This window comes from Syzygium oleosum, unplaced genomic scaffold, assembly GCF_021117445.2.
Source record: "Syzygium oleosum isolate NSW1041296 unplaced genomic scaffold, Sole_v2.1 Sole_v2.16, whole genome shotgun sequence".
NCBI lineage: Eukaryota > Viridiplantae > Streptophyta > Magnoliopsida > Myrtales > Myrtaceae > Syzygium > Syzygium oleosum.
The window spans coordinates 7,673,503-7,692,042 of NW_026607500.1; the positions used below are offsets into that span (position 1 = coordinate 7,673,503).

The 18,540-nt window shown below is 42.2% G+C and overlaps 2 protein-coding genes across 4 annotated transcripts; both read left to right on the top strand.

The window, feature by feature from the left end:
• The first annotated feature begins 3,650 nt into the window (after positions 1-3,650).
• On the top strand, positions 3,651-10,250 carry LOC115686234 (uncharacterized). Of its 3 annotated transcripts, none has more exons than XM_056318806.1 (8): positions 3,651-4,138; positions 4,989-6,232; positions 6,602-6,661; positions 6,850-6,978; positions 7,657-7,710; positions 8,095-8,235; positions 8,355-9,396; positions 9,548-10,250. In XM_056318806.1, the coding sequence occupies exons 1-7, from the start codon at positions 3,982-3,984 to the stop codon at positions 9,387-9,389; spliced, it is 2,820 nt and encodes a 939-aa protein (XP_056174781.1). In that variant the 5' UTR covers positions 3,651-3,981; the 3' UTR covers positions 9,390-9,396; positions 9,548-10,250. The 3 variants fall into 3 exon arrangements, with proteins under 3 accessions (XP_056174781.1, XP_056174782.1, XP_030467318.1); XM_056318807.1 differs by having other exon boundaries at positions 4,989-6,068; positions 6,180-6,232; positions 8,355-9,550; XM_030611458.2 differs by having other exon boundaries at positions 8,355-9,550.
• Positions 10,251-16,541: 6,291 nt separating this feature from the next.
• LOC115686255 (uncharacterized serine-rich protein C215.13) lies at positions 16,542-17,606 on the top strand. The gene has a single exon (XM_030611481.2). It carries the CDS (start codon positions 16,676-16,678, stop codon positions 17,327-17,329), a length of 654 nt encoding a protein of 217 aa, XP_030467341.1. The 5' UTR covers positions 16,542-16,675; the 3' UTR covers positions 17,330-17,606.
• Positions 17,607-18,540: the final 934 nt, after the last annotated feature.

An 18,540-nucleotide genomic window follows, 5' to 3' on the forward strand; every position in this document is an offset into this window, starting at 1 on the left:
TGGGCCGTTGGATCTTGGTGCGAGAGGCGACGGTGGGCCGTGGGATTGTGCGCACCAGCTGGGCATTGGAATGGGTTTTGCCTGGGACCGAGACGGACTGTAGTGGCGTCCGCCAGAATTGCAGAGCATGCGAGGGGAGGGGGCAGCAGCGGTGGGGCCAGGCGAAGGGGGAGGCTGCCACGTGCGGCAAGGGGATTGGTTATGGCAGCGAGACGGGGACCAAATTGGCCGAACGAATTATTATCGTATGGTATTCTAGCGGCGGTCGTAATCAATTTATTTTCGAAAATAATTTTTTATTAAAATTAATTTTTTAAGTTTTATTTTTTGGATGAGCATTTGAGAAAAAACACATTTGGTTATTGTATAAAATTTCTATTCTCATAATAAAAAAATGCATTTGATACGACACTAAAATCTTTTTATAAAGTAATATTACTTTCAGTTTTTTAATAATTTTCTCTTAGGTTTTTTTAATTTTTTTAAAATATTTCTTCCTCCTTTAGCCGGTCGTCAGGTCTCTAGAGACGAGAGTCGACAAGGTCGACCTTGCCATGGCCAGACAAAATCAACCTCCCCAAATCTAGTGAGGTCGAGCCTTGCTCGTCTAACCACTGTCCCTCGACCAGCCACTGCGTGGTTGTCCGAGGCCGAGCCTTAGCAATAGCCGGAGACTAGATAAAGGAGTAAGAAGAAGGAAGGAAAAAAAGAAAAAAAAATGACCTGTTTTAGAAATTGTTCCCAAGAACAACTTCTTATTTTGTTTCAAATCTATTCCCTAGTCACTTTCCTATTCCAAGAAAATAAAAAACTAATTGACGTTACCAAGCGAATTTTTATTTATTTTTATTCCGAAAAACAAACGAACAGAAAAATAGAGAAACAAGATAATTACCAAATATGCCTTAAACATCTCAATGTAAAAAATTTATCATCCTTCTTCTCGTAATTCATGATGACCCTGGACTTATTTTAAAGGCTCCCCCGAAAAATATTTTGTAGAAAAATGTTTTCTTCATTTTTCGACATTTAGATAGTTCAGAAAATTGAATTAACGAAAAAAAATTTCCTAATTATTGAAAAAAGTTTTCCTCTTAAAACTAAGATTTTGGAAAATAATTTCCTCATAAAAAATTGAAAATTACTTTCTAAATTATGACCATGTATTGGAACTTGAATAAAATACTCTGTGTTTTGACACATGGACCCCAACACTTGCTCCTAGGCCCTTGGTAGTGGGACTAAGGGTGCGCGTGAATCATTACGTGCTGCGTACTATTTACGAACAGAAATGATTTTTTTATTACGTGTGGAAACAATTTACGAGTATTTAAAGGCGTTTGATAAATTGTCCAAAATTTCTATTCCTAGAGTAGAAAAGAACAGAAATGCGTTTGGTAACTACACAAAATTTCTGTTCCCAAATAATATTTTAATAATATTTTTGAATTGTTTATTTTTTTTTTCTTTTTATTCATTTTTTTCTTTGGCACATGGCCGTCGAAAGCGACCGGCCACAGCCCGAGGGCGCGAGGGCGTCACGGCCCTCGCGGGCCGCCGGCGAGGCGAGGGTCGCCCTCGCTAGGCGAGCGAGGGCTGGACCCTCGCCGCCTAGGCGAGGCGGCCTCGCCCAGAGACGGCGAGGCTCGGCCTCGCCCAGATCTGGCGAGGCCGAGCCTCGCCGTCGCGACCCACGGCGAGGTCGGCCGCCGTGGGTCGCGACGGCGAGGCTCGGCCTCGATCCGGGCGAGGCCGAGCCTCGCCGTCTCCGGGCGAGGCCGACATCGCCGTCGCGCCGACAGAGGCGAGGCTCGGCCTCGCTCGATCCGGGCGAGGCCGCCTCGCCCGGGCGGCGAGGTCCGGCCCTCGCCCTCGCCGGCGAGGGCCGTGACGCCCTCGCCGGCCTGGGTCATGGCCGTCGCCGGCGCCGGCGCCAACCCAAGGAAGAAGAACACAAAATTAAGAAAAGAAAAAAAGAAAGAAAAAAAAAAACTCGATTCTCAAAATTGTCCGAGAAACAAGAAGCAACTTTTTTTTACTTCTTGTTTCTCTTCCAAAACTGTTTCTCGGCACAAATTTTTGCAAAAATGTGCCAAGGAACAAAAAATTTACCAAACGCATTTCTGTTCCCAAACTATTTCTGGGAACAAAAGAACAGAAATTTTCACTATTTGGCACGTTACCAAACGGGCCCTAAGTACATCAAGGTTGGGCCAAAGACCCCGATGCCCTGGCTCGGATACATCTAGGCTACAATCGGCTAATTCGATGCCGGGCCAAGCCCAAGTGCTAGGGACTAAGGCTTAGTCTTGATGGACTCGGGTATGGGCGCCAAGGTCCCGGGTCTAACCTCGACGAATCCAGGTCCGAGCGTGAAGGGATCGATATGAGGCATGGCCTCGATGGACCTAGGAGTAGGCACCAGTATTAGGAAGGCGTTAAGGTTCAAGGCTCGGCCTCGATGGACCCAAGCCCAAAATCGAGGGACCTAGGCCCAACATCTATAGACTTAGGCCAAGGCACTAAGAAGCTGGACACGTGCACCGAGTTTTTGGGCTCGGTTTTTATGAACCCAAGACTAGACTCTAGTGCCCGTGCTGAGTTCCTTGACTATCATGTGTAAGTTACCATCACCTAAATAGTGTAGAGGAAAATCAAAATTTCCTTACCAAACAACGAAACAAATTCTCGCCGTTGTCTCTGCCGTCGCATACAAGAGCCCATCAGCGGCTCCGGCTCGTTTTCTCCGTCCGATGAGTGAAGGTCTTCCGGAAGTTAGGGTTTTCCTCTCGCGTCTCTCCTAAAATCACAACGAGCTTCCGCTGTCGCCTCACTCCATCTTCTCTTCTCCAACGAACGAAGCCCCCTCCGCCATTGCCTTTCAAGAGCCCATCGGCACCTCCTACTCATTTTCTCCGTCTGAAGAGCGAAAATCAGGTTAGGATTTTCCTCCCCTTTCGTTTATATTTGTGAGTTTGTACCCCCATTTGCTTAATGGGAATGAGGTTTACTTATGTTTCTCTTTGCGAAAAGTATTTGATGGCGAGAATGGAACGGCTTCATTCCTTGAGATTTCAGAGAAAATGAGAAGACGAAGGCGATTTTGAGAGAGAGAAAGCTTCTGTTCGTGAAGCTTTTGTTTGTATTTGTGACGTGAAGAGTGATGGAGAGAGAGAGCTCCTTCTTGGGAGAAGGAAGAAAGAGCGCAAGAGCTAACGGAGACAGAGATGGGAGGGAAATTTCAAAATCCCTTGAGAGGTGAGACCTGCTTTGACACATGTTGCACACCTAATGGACTGTCTCAGCGATGACATGGCGAGACAGTCTTGCACAATATTTTCTCCTCATATGCAAGTCATTAGCACCTAACCAGTATAAGAGGAAAATTGAATTTTTCTTACCAAACAACGAAAAATATTTCTCAATTGTCTCCGTTAAACACTAGAAAATATCATCCTTTTTTTAGAAAATAATTTTTCAGAAAATATTTTCCGGATATCAATTTATTGGCGAAAACAAACTGAGCTTAAAAGTATTTCGATTACTAACTTATTACTTGTATTTTGATTTATTAGTCACTAACGTAATATGTCTATAATCATTTATTTATAAAAACCTTGTACCATATACGAGAAACACTATGTTTGTTGGGCTGCAATGGCGGCGAGCCTCCTCCGTCGCTCTCCCTCGCAGCGCGCGCGAAGCAGAGAAGCAGCGCCGACTCCATGATCGGTCGACGCTCTTCTCCCTCCTTGGATCGCCAAAAGCTTGGTGCTTGAGCCCCTCTCCGCCTCGCCTCCCTCCCTCCCTCCCTCTCTGCCAATCGTTCGTCGGTGCTCTGGTCGGTTTGAATCGTCGAAGCCATCCTTCCTGACCGGCGCGGCCGGTCTTCTATCGGAGCGGCCGCGGAGGCGGCGGGGGGGAGCCGGCTACTCGAGCGAGGGCTCGCGCCGCCCGTGTTGATTCTCGGGCGACGTCGCGATGGAGGATTCGGAGTTGATGCCCCCGTTTCCTCTGCGCAAGAGGCCGCGCCTCAAGAGCGAGACCTGCGAGACCCTGGTTCGCATCTTCTCCCTCTGCGGCGACCCGAACTACGCACCGCGCGTCGTCAAATTCGATACCCACTTGCCAAGTTCAGGTATTTGCGTTCTCTTTGTATTCACCTCTGAAATTTGAGTTCAATAATGTGGCTTGGGCTTGCTATGTTGGTAGCATTTTGCTGCTTGCCCTGTATCGAGATCTTTGGGTCGTTAGAATCGTGTGAAACAGTAAACCCGGAGAGATTTTTTGAGTTACAACTCGAAAAGAGAGGAAATTTGGGCTGGTCTAAGCAAGGGCCACAGTTGGGAACAAGGATAGAGCTAGGCTAAACGCCATAATGATTGCTTTTGTTGATTTTTGGCTCTAGCTAAGCTTCATATTTTGTCTGTAAAGCTTTAGCATTTGAACAATATTGCAAACCCACTGAAAAAAGTCGTCATTGTGCATATGATGATTTTGTTAATTTATGAGGATGATGGACATAATCGATTCATCGAAACCTTGAGAGAAATGTCAAGCTTTATTCCACATTGGTTGTTAGTGCATTTTTTTGTGCTTTTTGATATTATCTAGACGGCCGAGTCTGTTTGGTCTGTATTATGCTACATATGAAGGTTATGGACTAAGAAACTATGATGTAGTTAGTCTGTCTGTATAATGCTTTCCCTGGGCGAACTACTTGATATATATGGGTATTGTGGTTATTTCTTATTTGTAGTGTTTATTACGTTAGTGTTTGACATCTACAATGATAAAGATGGAATATTTCTTTTCTTTTCCATTGTTTGTAAAATTATACAACTTTAAAATTTGATTTTAACCTTGTGGTGATGTTATATAAAAATGCAATCTCAACAAGATTGATCTACAGTCTTAGTAATGGCTCCAATGGAGTCCTTTGGTTTGCTTGCTTTGTCTCTTAATTGATTCGTCTCTCTATCTTGAAGATGATGCCCATGATGACCAGGGTGAAAACACTGGAGAGGCAGTTTGTGACCAAGGTCAAGGTGAGTTGGAAGTGGCCGGTTCAAATTGTAAACCACTAGAACATTCATCAGCACAGAAAGACGGTTTTCCCATTGTGGGAGAATCCGAAAGTGTTCAGAAATCAAATGTTGCTGATGGACATTTCGAAGGTCTAAGCTCTCAGGACAGAGAATCTAGTGAAGTGCAAGTTACAATGGATGAGATGGCCCATAGAGCGGATGGAGAATACGGTGTCAATCTTTCAACACCAAAGGATGAGATGGTCATGGGGAGCATTTTAGGCATTAATATAGAAGAAAGTGGATATGAATTGGAGCACATGGACATGGACGATATAAGCATCCTATTGAATGATGAAGGCATTGCACCTGTTCATCAGGATAATTCTACAGTGGAGCTCACGGATGATCAACGCCATGTCAGTGGTGTCGTGGCTTCATTAAGTACCAATCAAGAGCTTTCTGGTGAACAAATAGTTGTAGATGATCCTACAAGTATGAGTCACCTGCAAGGAGATTTAAATGACCATAGTCAAAAGATTGCAATTGGCTCTGCTCCTACTCCAATGCAGAGTGTGGACGAGAAATATCCACTCTCAGCAACCAAGGCATTGACTGGAGAGAATGAAATACAACATCCATGTACGGGAGACACGGATGTGCATCTCCCAGATAGTACATTAAATTTGCCTCAGGAAGTGACAGAAGAACAAGAGGTTGAGGAGGGGGAAATTTCTGACAGCATTAGGGTGGATGGAACATTGTCTAATATGCGTTTGGATGATATTGCTGGGTCGACTAAGTTGCTCAACACTGAGCAAGTGTCTGAATGCATTGCACTTATGGAGAGTGTCACTGATGAAGGACAAAAAGGGAAAAACAAAACAGAATCTGGAGCCTCTTCTTTCAGTGCTGGAATGGACTGTGATGTTGCTAATGTGAGAAAAGCTGAAAACCATGAAAATAATGGGGGGAAGAAGATTTGTGAACCTCAAATGGCTTTTCATGGAAAGTCAATGGTTTTGGAAGCTGAAAAAGTAGGTACAGATCGTCCTTCAACTGAAGATAAAAAAGCCAAAAAGCATGGTTGCATATTCAGTGAAGACGTGCCCGATCACGCAAGTCGATGTAACGATATAGTTTCCTATGCAGATATTTATTTGGAAAAGAAATCTGGGGACCAAGGGGCTGTAACTACCATGAAGGTCTGATCCTATGCACTTTTTATTTTCTGCACTGCTATTGAGAGATAACTTCCATTGCAACTTAGTGGTATCTGATGCACTAATATCATCTTATAGTTTGAGAAGATGCATTAATGTGCTGCCATGATTAAAGGTCTCTAGCATGAAGGTGATGATCAGAAGTTTGTAGCAACCATGGTTATGGCATCATTTTCCTTTTGTATGGATGAGCGGTATATAGAGATGAGTGTGGCATGTCTTGGTTAAAAAGCATAGAGGAAGCTTTTGCTGTTGGTTTTTTGCTATATATATGTGGACGATAATTTTCTTTATGAAAATTTTTCCTTAATGAAAATTTTGCATCGTGTAACTGTCATGGCTCTGCTGCAGGAGTCTCAAGATAAGAAAAAACGGCGTACTCTTAGCAAAGAAAGGAAGGAGAAGAAAAAGGTCTGTCCACTTATCCAGTTTCTTTCATTATTTTTTGTGTTTGAGATTCATATTCATGAAGCTGCGCTTGTCCCTTCCTCTGACATGAAAATTCTCAATGTATATAATTTTCCTCTTTCACTTGGCGACTTGTATAATTAAAAACAAAGTATATACTACATGAATTGCTCATAAGGCTTTTTTTTCAGCTAAAGGAACGAAGAAAGAGAGCACAAAAGAATAGAGAGCTTGGGGTAAAAAGGTTGAAATTGCAACCAGTGCTGAAAGAAAAAACAGTTACATATTGCCGCCATTATCTCCAGGGAAGATGCACCGAGGTAAGAGAAATCTAGAACCAAAAACAACATCAGGTTATCAATGCTTCAATAGCTGCAAACCTTGAGATCTTAACTTGTTGCTTACCTTGCGATATGCTACTGTGTCAATGGTGAATTTTGTGGGAGGTTCTTTACTTAGTCCTCTGTTACAAATGTTCCTTTCAGTTTTCTGCGGCTGGGTGGGATTAGTCGGTGGTTCATCATAATATTTTTATGAGATAAACATTTATTGATGGAGAAACTTTTTGAGCACATCAGTTATATACAAGAGCAGGAAAAAAAGACGGTTCATCACTATATGGTACATATTTTCAGGGAATCCCAAGGCTCATATACATTATCATTTGTTTGAGAACATTACCCTGTTTTAAGTTTTTACTATTAATACCCGTAGGTCTTTTCTTTTCTATGGGTAATTTTTGACCATATTGAGTTGCATTTTAAGATGTAATGAATGATGGTCATCATGTAACAACCTTGTGCTTTCTTGTGTCGTAATAATGGGGGTTATATCTTGGAATAAGTAGTTGTGTTTTTCTACTTTACACTTCACAAGCAATCTGAGCGTATAATTTTACTCTTGTGTGGATTTAGTCTTTGATACTTTTGCTTATGATGGTCTAAAGTTTCGAAAATTCACATTTCCCCTGATCTTCATGTTTCTTTTATGTTTATCAGGGAGAGAAGTGCAAATTTTCACATGATACCGTGCCTTTGACGAAATCTACAAAGGTGCCTATATTTTACATTTCTTGTTTGTATTTCATATCCATTTTTTATTGTTACTTTTTCTTTTGGTGACAATTTTTCCATTGATATTGGTTCTAAAATAGCCTTAGGGGCAAACTGAACTAACTAATTCTATTTATAGGTCATTCTTTTGTAGATTAATGTCAGTATGAATATGCTCTTGAGCATTTTCAATGACATTTTAGCTTGGCCAACACTCACGTAAAGAGCAAACATGCAATTCTTAGATGTCTCTCTATAAAACATAAACTATTTGAAGTGGCAGGAAAGACAGATGTAAATCACTTTTCATGTTTGTCTAAGAAAGCACCCTTGACCCTCTTTCTTTCTCCTCTCTTCCTCTCCCTCATGACTTCCATTTTGCAGCCTTGCTGTCATTTTGCACGAAATTCATGCATGAAAGGAGATGATTGTCCATTTGATCATCAGCTCTCCAAGTATACTTGCAGCAATTATGCATCCAAAGGCTTTTGTAGCAGAGGCAACAACTGTATGTTTTCACATAAGGTACTTCTACAAAGCTACTATACTCCAAGTGTTGACCAGAGCATATTGGTGTGGACTTGGGGTTTAGCCTTTTAAATTTGGTTAGTTATCTTTGACATGCTTGATTTCAATTACTGCAGATGGAAGATTCTACAATTGCTTCAAACACTTGCAATAATGAATCAAATCATCTAGCTATGCCATTGATTCCTAAGAAGCAACTAGGCACAATTGTTGGCTCCCACAAGAACAACGCCCATACTGCGTCAGACACTTCCCGTGCTTCTTTCAAGTACTTAAAACCGAACATGACAGGCTCTTCAACAAACTCACCAGTGGTCAGACCTGAAAGAGGTAGCTCTGAATCTGCTGAGAAATCCTCATTGATTTCTTTCAACAAGTCAGAAATGGGCAGTTCATCTGCAAAAGATGGTTCCATTCATAGTGGAGAAGATGCTTCTGGCACAGTTCAAAACGTGAACGCAATTTTGAAGACCACACCACTATTGCCACCAAAAGGAGTAAATTTTCTATCATTTGGTTCTTCGTTGAATCAGACAGATTCTAAGAAACCAGCTAACTTCCTTTTCAATGCAAGTAACGTGAATATGCTCAAACATGCTCCCTCAACTCAACAGAAGGGTGATAGCGCCCAGATTGTTAATGATGTAAGCCAACCAATGTCAATGTTCCCCAATTCAAATGAAGCGACAAAAAGGACTGAGCTGGTAGTAAAACCACCGAACTTGAAGCTTTTCTCCGCAAGGAAGGCTTTACTTCACGACTCTATAACTAGAGAACAATCTGGCTCCAGTTCTGTTGGTAATGACGCTATTGACAGATCTCTGCAAGGGAAACCAAGTTCCTCTAGTACGACACAGAGCTCTAGCATGACAACATGGAAGCTGCCAGTTTCTCCAATAACTCCAGGTCAACCTTCAGATTCAACGCCTAGGCTGTACAGGAACATCTCGAATTCAGCTCAGAAGGCATTGTCCTCAACATTAGCATTTGCTGCTATGTTCGAAACAGACACAAGAACGAAGCATGCCGACGGACATCACGCTGTCGGTGGTAAGGCTGTTGGGGAATCTGCTCATGGTCTTCAGAATGATTCAGCGAAGGCCTCGAAAATTCTGGATTTCTTGGCTAACATTGGGAAGAAGAAGCAATAGTGTTCGAGTAAGATGTGGCTAGTAAATCGATGTTTTTTTCACAGTTGCAAATGGGAAAAAGAAAGAGTTGGAAAGCCAATGTCGAGATTATAAACTGTTGTGGTTCTTTCGATATGGCTTCTGCTTCCTCAGTGAATGTCTCGTTATCATTTTTGCAGGAACTGCAGGTTTTAGCAGTTTAGAGGGATACTGTCTCATAAGTTTTGGGAATATGTCCTTTATTGGCGCGACCGTGGCAAGACTAATTACCTATTCAAGTGGCAATAGGCAGCTATGATTTGGGCAGTAGTCGGGTCCTTCATAATGTCTCTTTTTATGTAGCAGTCAAGTCTCTCAATTTAGGTAAAAGGTCGCTTTAGAAGAGATCTCAGATCACCGAAAAGGGATTTGAGGGGGGGATGTATCCGAGTAAGCACACAAATTTCCAGGAAAGCAATGCTCACGCGTCACCCACACGCCTTCTCGTCGGAAGTTCGGAACTAAATATGTTTTATCTCGGCAAGTTGCGTATCTACCAGTCCGGAATGGGAACAACACCGGAGAAAAGTTAAGATTCAGACACGAGAGCATGCTGCGGATACACATCGATGAGTATACTGAAGAGAACTCGCAACGTCCTTAGTAAGTTGATGAACCAGCACCAGCAAAAGAACTGATAATCAGTACCAGTAGTTCAATCCTTAATTCTACATCTGCTTGCAGTTTAGTTAAAGGGATGCTTCTACGTCAAGGAGAGTAGCTAAAGAAGTCTTTCCCATCAAATCATTCTTATGTGTTGACATAAGAAAGAATCATGGAAGGTTCCTCTGTCGCTTCGATTATTACTATTCTTAAGAAAAGGGATATTCTCTGGTCTGCTAAGTGATTTTCCGGGACCTGTCTCGCATTCGACGTGGATTGTTGGATAAAAAAAAAGGGGGAAACAAATGTGGTCCGTCGGATTTGTTTTGCAAATTCAAATTTCCATATAAGTTAAAAACGTTGAAGTATATTTAGGGATGTAATTATGTAAAGGTTATTAGACTTACTTTTTGATTTAAAAAATTTACAATAAGTAAGAAAAATTATCGACACATAGATTACAGAACTTTACGAAGTGTAAATGGAAGTCGCGATCGATGAGATAGTTTTACTAACGATAACACAACAAATTTACATATCATTATTTTTGTGGAATATTATTAACCATTGGATCATCAGAACTCACGGCGACGAAAGGGAAATTACATCCGGTGAAGAAAAGTAATGAAATCACATGTAGCAGGTAAATTACTATCAAGAAAGAAAATTACGAATGCCAAAAGAGAATTACGATCGATTAAGCGGGCGGGATCAGTCCCGTTTTCCTCTTACAGGACCGTAGAAGGAACCCCTCGAGGAAAATCGCGATACTCAGTTTGCTAGAACATCTTCCATCTTACAAGAAAATGTAACTAATAAGTCTCAAATAACCTGTGTCCACATCTGAAAATTTTCTAGCAATTGCAACCTAACTTTCTACTATTTATATGGAATTTGGAGGATCAATTTCTTGGTAATTCCCTTCACCGGGAAAAAGAAGATTCTAATCTCTGTTCATATCATCGTTCGGCTCTTTGCGGCAAAGTTAGTCTCATCTGGATGGCTCTGTACATAAAGACTGAATTTTCATGGATGCTTCCACTTTCAAACTACGACCCCCAAAGGTTAGCACAAATTCAGACGAGAGTGGCATTGCCTTGAACATTGTTCCTTTGCTTTTGACACTTCACTTAGAATTGAATTCAATAAAAGTGACAACTAGCAATAATCATTGTTCTAAAAGTACAAATTATTAGCAAAACAAACCCGCAAATATAAACCGAAGATCCGTCTCCCCCATACGCAAGAGGCGCCTTGAACGTGAGCCTCGAGCTATACACAAACCACCATCGTTAAATAAAAGGTATGGACATAACGATCGGAAAGCTGATAATTCTTTCACAAGATAATCACGGTTTTCGTGGACCACATCACCAGAACACTTTGAAATTAGTCTCGACAAACGATGTCGAACAATGCTGACCATGGAAATTCGAATTATCAGCAAACACAGGCATACATCATTTTGGTCCGAACATTTTCAATGGGTCCATGGCCACGGCTAATAAACCAGTTCTTCGTTCCCACATACCATGTGCAAGAATCAGTGGGCTCAATTATGCCTCGTGGACAGTGCAATCAAACACATAATCAGTAGGAAATAACTCAAAACAGCCCCAATCATGGACGTTTCGAAAGAAAATAATTATGTAATCGGTATCATTAAAAAAAAAATTTTAAAAATTCCTCATTAAGTATGTTTAAAGAGATTAAGAAGCTCCAAAAAAATAATTAATTAAAAAAAAAAGGAACTGCGCCTAACTTCTGGGAAAATACATATACAATGTGTAGCCTTTCGGCATCATGCAGGAAGGTTCTGACAGGCGAGACCAATTCCATGTTGACTCTCTGAATTGTTCTCCTCGTCCTTCGCCTTCACATGGGGCTTCAGCATATCAAGAAATCGTTGACCTGCTCCAGCTGCAGAAGAACGACTCTGCCATGGCGGCGGCGTGGTCGTGACTCTAGGGTTTGGCCACGGTTCACATGTTAATTGCTGCACAAGATTAGAAATCAATTTGTTAACATAATAGATTAGAATTCACATTGATTAGGCTAAGTGTGCACGAGATTCCTTTTGATTATTATTTGTTATGGCGTGCCGCTATAGCTGTAATATTTGATCGGGACTAACGAGTCTGCTCTTAACGCCCAAAACCGATTAACGGCAGTGTTCGTTTCGGGGAAAGCAAACGCGAGATTCGTTATAAAGAGAAATCCTTTTTCGGGAAAATGTTTTTCCCTTTCCAGGTTAAGGAATTCATGTTCTCTAACTTTAAGCGCGCATATTTTCTTTGACCGTAAATGGTTTTTCTTTGACTAATCACTTTTAGAAAATCAAAACTCGTGAAAATCCAAAAAAGTAATTCGCGAAAAATCTTTTTCACTCAAACAAACACATCCTAAGTGCTGGATGTGAATTGTATGAATTCAAATTTTTTCCATATATTTCCTTGCAGTAAGACTTATGGAAACAACAAATAGTGAAGCTCCTGCTTTTCTTTAAAATAAACAAAAAACAATCGGATGGTGTAGGGATCGGTTTTCATACATATCAACGGCGATCTCAACGGTGCATTCCCTCAGCTTGGCCTAGTGCGATTAGAATTTCACTTTTTGAAATGCTCCCAACAAGATTTGAACCCGAGACCTTCACGAGAAGAGTAAAACATTTTGAGCGTCTAAGTCAACACCTCGTCGGAGTTGCTCTTGTTTTGACCTGATAATCAAGCTGACTTTTTTATTTTTTTTTATTTTGAGTGGTAAGTGCAATGTTGTTCTCGTATTGTATATGTACCGAAAAGTTTTATTGTAGTGATGAGAAGAGGCAGCTGGGGAAAATGAAAATTTCAGTGCAAAATGATGAAAAAAAATTAAAAAAATTTCTATGAGTAGGGAGAGTAGGAAAAAAGTTGGAATTTCGAGCATTTTCTCCGCCCTTTCCTCCTCGACCTTTCTTTCAGACATAGCGTCAACGTCTTCCCAAAAAATATATGTATTCTCATTTTCATAAGTTTCAATACCATCCCTACCACTCCGTCACGACAATGACAACTAGGGCGCTTAATCTATACTTTTTACAATAGTTAATTATTCTCATTTTATTCATAGAGAGACGACACCAACTAAATTTAGCGAATGCATTCTCCCACTCGATGACTCATTAGGAGCACTGCTCTTATTATTATTATTTCCGAGTCCCGCCATCATCTTGATAGTAAAAATACCGCACGAAGATCTAATACCGTTTCTCACGGGGAAAATCAATATCCTATCGAGGACGTGCGAAATTCAGTCGGGTCGCATATTTCTTAAACCGTGTTTTTTTATTAGCGGGTTATAAATTATAACCATCACCGAATTTCCCACTAAAGATTGAGAATAATAATTTGGCCTTTTAGACGGGACACATCACAACCCAACTTTAACGCGACTTCAAAATTTTCCAAACCCTCTAGCACGTCGCAGCACAAAAAGGAAAAAGCTTCGGAAGACCTAACTCATGGGGGTCCCAAGAAAACGCTTGGCCAGCAAGGAGAGGCCCACTTCCAACCTTCTTTCGTCAATTATAAACTTAAAATTTCGAACGGCCATTCCAAAATTTAAAAAAAAAAAATGAACAGATATTCTTAGACCACGTTCAATGGTTGTGCGTCCGATCCAAATAATTCGCCAAAAAAGATTAGTAGATTTAATACGTACATGTGCAAGGTCCGGGGTTCTCTTGTCATATCGCCAACTTGTCAAGACTCTCACCTCAGCTCTCAAAAACTAAAATTCTTCACAAAAAAAAATATATATTTTGGGTTTGAAGGAAATTAGGAATTTGATCAGTTGCTTTTTAAAGAGATAATGTTACAAATAATTCATGAATTTTGGTCTAATATGTAATGTGATCCCTGAATTTTTAATTTATTCAATATGATCCCCAAATTTTCGATACATGTTCAGTTTAATTTCTAAACTATCCGAAATATTCGGATATCGCATTATTCGCGTCATTTTTCCTTTCTTAAAATACAGGTGGATGATATTCTAAGGTAAGTAATGACGGGGGGACAAGCCGTGGAGGCTGCAACTTTCGTTGACATCGACCCACCTCCAACCCCCCATTTTTTTCCACATTCCCAGTTTCCCCCATCACCAACATGGCGTCGTGCGACAGTGAAGTCTCCTTCTGTCCCTTTCTTCTCTTCTGTGCGTACATTTTATGTACTCGCCACTTCCATTTATTCGAAAAAAAATTTAATTAAATAACTTATGAGCCAAGTAATAATATTGGTTGGTATTGATTTTATCCCACTTCTACATAAGCGAGGACAAATATATATATATATATATAAAGCCCCTCATTGAGTATTACAAAAATAGTCGCTGTCTTAAACATGTAGCAAGTGCCGAAAATTTAAGCGTTGAATTTTAAGTGGTGGTAACTTTAAAATGGCGAAAATGATTATGAGTTCAATGCATATTGGACTGGTCCAGAATAAGTTTATATATTGTTGCAATTGAGGACTGAATATTATTATCGCTTCATTGAAAATAGAAGCGCCGCTACTATTGATAGGTTTTAACGATATGGTTGGCAGGACTTTAGTTACTATTAGTTAAGTTTTCTACTTAACGAAATGAGTAATTCCTTCCTAACTTTCGAATTAAGTGAATTTTTATAACTTAAATCAAGTCCTTTCAGTCAAAGCTAATCAGGGTAATCAAACAAGCTTGATCTCACTATATGTCGAATTTTTTTTTATTTTCAACATCAATTGAGTTTATAAGACTAGCTAATTTCAAATGGTCGACCCTAAATAAAAGTTAAATCTCCAACGTAGAATTTCCTTTTGAATAAAATTACCCTTGACTTATAATATGTCTAACAACTTATGTTATGTTATTTCACAACGGTTGGATGTCCACCATTTTCATATTTCTAGAATAATCCCATTTGAGTCTCAATAGCTCATCATATCATTTAGGAAGGTCAATTGTTTTAGCGTGTGTCAAAATCTAAACGATGTTATATAGTAGGGGTGTAAATGGTTCGGTTCGATTCGGTTTTTCAAGAAAACCGAACCATTAAGGGTGCCCCCTTGAACCGAACTGAATTTGAATCGAACCGAATTGGAACCGAACCGAAAAATCGATTTGGTTCGGTTTGGTTCGGATCAGTTTTCGGTTTCAAGTTCATTAAGGAGAGAGAGAGAGAGGAGAGAGGAGAGAGAAGGGGAGAGAGAGAGGGCAAAATAGCCCTAAACCGAAGTGTTTATTTTAGTTCGGTTCGATCCAAACCGATCCGAACCGAACCGAAATAAACCGAACCGAAAAGAAAAATTGGTTTATTTTGATGATCCGAACCGAAACCGAAACCGAACCGAAATGCACGAAATTTTCGGTTCGGTTCGTATCTCGGTTCGGTTTTTCGGTTCGGTTCTGACACCCCTATTATATAGCACTAAATTGCAAGAAGCCAAACACGCATAATTTATTTTAGGATATATTGGAAATGCTATATAACATTTCATCCTAGCCAAGCATGGAAGAACGTAGAATACTGTTTTTTAACTTTATAATATTATACAAGGGCTTCCTACATCTAATGCTATACAAGTTCAGAAGGTTCTAAAGGGAAAATGTTTAATTTATGATATTTTGCCCTTCGAAATTAAAAAACAAAAAAAAAAAACAAAACGTCCTTAACTTTTATTTATTTTACAATGTTACGATGTTTGGGAAAATTGTCTAATCAGTTCTAAATTTATTGTGCAGATCCCAATTCAATCTTATAATTTCGCTCCAAACCTTTGGCACAAATTTCAATTTAGTTATTCTAGTCAATTTTCATCGTAAATCGCTGACAGTGTGCGTGCAGGACGACATGAGTAACTTTCGACGAAAATTAATCAAAATGACTACATTAAAATTTAACAGAGATGTTCCGGACTAACTTAACAAAATTGAAAGATTTGGGGCTGAATTGACATTCGCACGATAGATTTAGGACCGAGTTGCAAAATCGGCATAACAATAAATAATTTTCCAAAATTCCTCCGTTTAAACACTTTTTTTTTTTAAAAAAGAAATTTCGTGGCCCACAAACGGCAGCGTTATTCTTGGAAGTATTGTACGCGGGGAGGCGCTCCACGCGTGCGACGATAAGTTGCGACAGTGGGCGCCACGGAAATCCTGGCCACTTCGAGCCACTACCGCTTTCCCACGTATCTACGGGCCGTCGACCGAACATCCCGACAACCGCGAAACGCGCGAACCTTCCCACACGTGTCGGCATCTCGGCGCGTCCGAGGTCGCGACAGCTGGACAGGCCGCTCCATCCCCTCGCCTCCCCCGTCCCTTTCCATCCGGCCGTTGGATCAGAATCCCGCAAAAGATCCAGGCCCCCCACAAACCCTAACCGCTCCCCCCTAACCATGGTCGGGGAACTTAACCCGAGTTCACATACCATATGAAACCCCCCACGATGTTTCTCGAATTTACGGCCTCTGCCACTCCCGCTCCGATCTATAAATCTAGCCATTGAGACTCGCTAGGTTTGCCGAACCAAACACCCGAACCACCCCCTTAAGGCGGCGCTCCTCCCCCCAACTTCCCTTCTTTCTCTCTCTTCCGCCTTCGAGCTTTCTCTCTCTAGCCTCGAAGCTTCCCCGACAATGGCGACCTCGTCCAGGACCAGATCCAGCAGCCGGCACGTGCTGCGATCCCTCTCCCCGTCGGGCCGGTACTACTCCCCCCTCGCGGCGGCGCAGGACTCGTCGCTCTCCGCCACCGCGTCGGCCTTCGCCTCCTCCACCAGCTCCAGCTTCTACTCCCGTCCCTCCAACGCCTCCTTCTTCAGCCGCCGGTCGTCGTCCCCGACGCGCGTCAACGTCTTCAGGTCGTCCTCCTCTTCTTCCTCGATGTCCCCCTCCGTGCGGTTCTCCATCGACCGGTCGACGTCCCCGGGCAGATCCATCGCCGTCTCCCCCAGGCACCACGTCATCGGGAGCCGTGGCGGCCCGGCGAAGAAGACGTGCATGTGCTCGCCCACCACCCATCCAGGTTCGTTTCGCTGTAGCTTGCATAAGAACTCCGGCGGCGGCGGCCACCACGGGCAGTCGGCGTCGTCCCCTTCCAACCGGCTCAACATGAGGAGATCCGCGATGACGAACTCGCTGGTGCGGATCGGCGGCGTCGAAGGCGAGCTGATGAGGAGATCCCTCACGGCCCTGATCCGGCCGTCGTCGCACCACCAGCGGCGGCGCGGGGCGTTCGAGACCAGGCCGAGCCGGCTCTCCGTCATGTCGAAGGCGGAGGATCCGCGGTAGGAGAGCGGGCGTCTTTCAGGTCACAGGTTTTGTCAGTCAGCGAGCGAGCCAGCCGATTCCGAAGGTACCGGATCGGGCGGTGCCGGCCGAGTCAACTCGGCGAGCTCACCCTGCGAGTTATTTGGCGACGGGGTTGCGGCGGAGATCGGAACCACAACCACCTTCTTGTGTGTACATAGTTGCTGAGCCAATGTGATGGCTGAGATGGGCTGTTGAAGGAGATTAAAAGATTCTTTTCGGACATTAATTACATTCAATCGGACAGATCTGATAATAATCCCTAATCAAACTGGTTAATCGACTCCTTAAATCTAATCGCGATCATCGAAATTCGAAACCCTAATCCCGTCGGGGCCCGCCGTCTTTGCAGAGCGTTTTGTTTGGGATCGCTGTCGTGATCCGTTCCGTGTGACGGCGCCGTTCGCCGCCGTAGCCGTCGTCGTCGTCGTCGTGCGTTGCTTTCCCTTCCCCGTTGACCGTCGTCCCGTTCGCTTCGCCGTTCGTGCTGGGTTGCGTGGCATTCGGTGCGAGGTATATTCTTTTAACATTTGTTTCCTCGTTGATTGATTCCGTTATTTATTTTTTATTTTTGACCTTTTTCGCTAACGTTTATTTTCCTTGTTTTCTCTATATGTGTAAATTCGCAGGTGAGAAATTCGGGATTTTTCGAGAATTTACCACTGGGGACCGAAATAATTCAATTTTGGGAAGAAAAAGTGAAAAATAAAAAATGGTAATTTTCCCCGAGCGGACGCGTGGAGATTTGGACCTTAAAAATCTTGGAATTAAATAATGAGAAGGTCTTAAAAATCTTGGAATTAAATCATGAGACGGTCGTACTAATTGATTTGAAAATTTCGAGAAATAGTCAAATTTGATTGAAAGAGTGAAAGGAAAGCAAAGAAGTGTTGATGGTGGAAGACAGCTAGCCAGATTAACAAGGACGTTGCGTGAAGGACCTAGCGAGATGATGAGCTCATTACCGCGCCCCATCGAGATCGTACATAATTCGACGGTCGGGATGGAATGATGTGTTAAAAAGTAAGAGAATCGATGAGCATTTTGCTTCGTCCCGCACGAATCAATTGGAGTTTGGTGAACGGAACCCACGCGATGAAAATCGCCGTGTCGGCAAGAACAACAAGGAGACACGAAGATCTCAACCTCTACCCTCGCAAAAAGGACGGTTAAGGCAAAAATTGACACAAATA

Excerpts from the sequence above, each read along its gene's own strand:
- LOC115686234 (XM_056318806.1), top strand. The coding sequence starts at position 3,982 with ATGGAGGATTCGGAGTTGATGCCCCCGTTTCCTCTGCGCAAGAGGCCG. Across the intron at positions 6,233-6,601 it reads GGGCTGTAACTACCATGAAG|GAGTCTCAAGATAAGAAAAA; the intron begins GTCTGATCCTAT and ends GCTCTGCTGCAG. Across the intron at positions 6,979-7,656 it reads TCCAGGGAAGATGCACCGAG|GGAGAGAAGTGCAAATTTTC; the intron begins GTAAGAGAAATC and ends TATGTTTATCAG.
- LOC115686255 (XM_030611481.2), top strand. The coding sequence starts at position 16,676 with ATGGCGACCTCGTCCAGGACCAGATCCAGCAGCCGGCACGTGCTGCGA.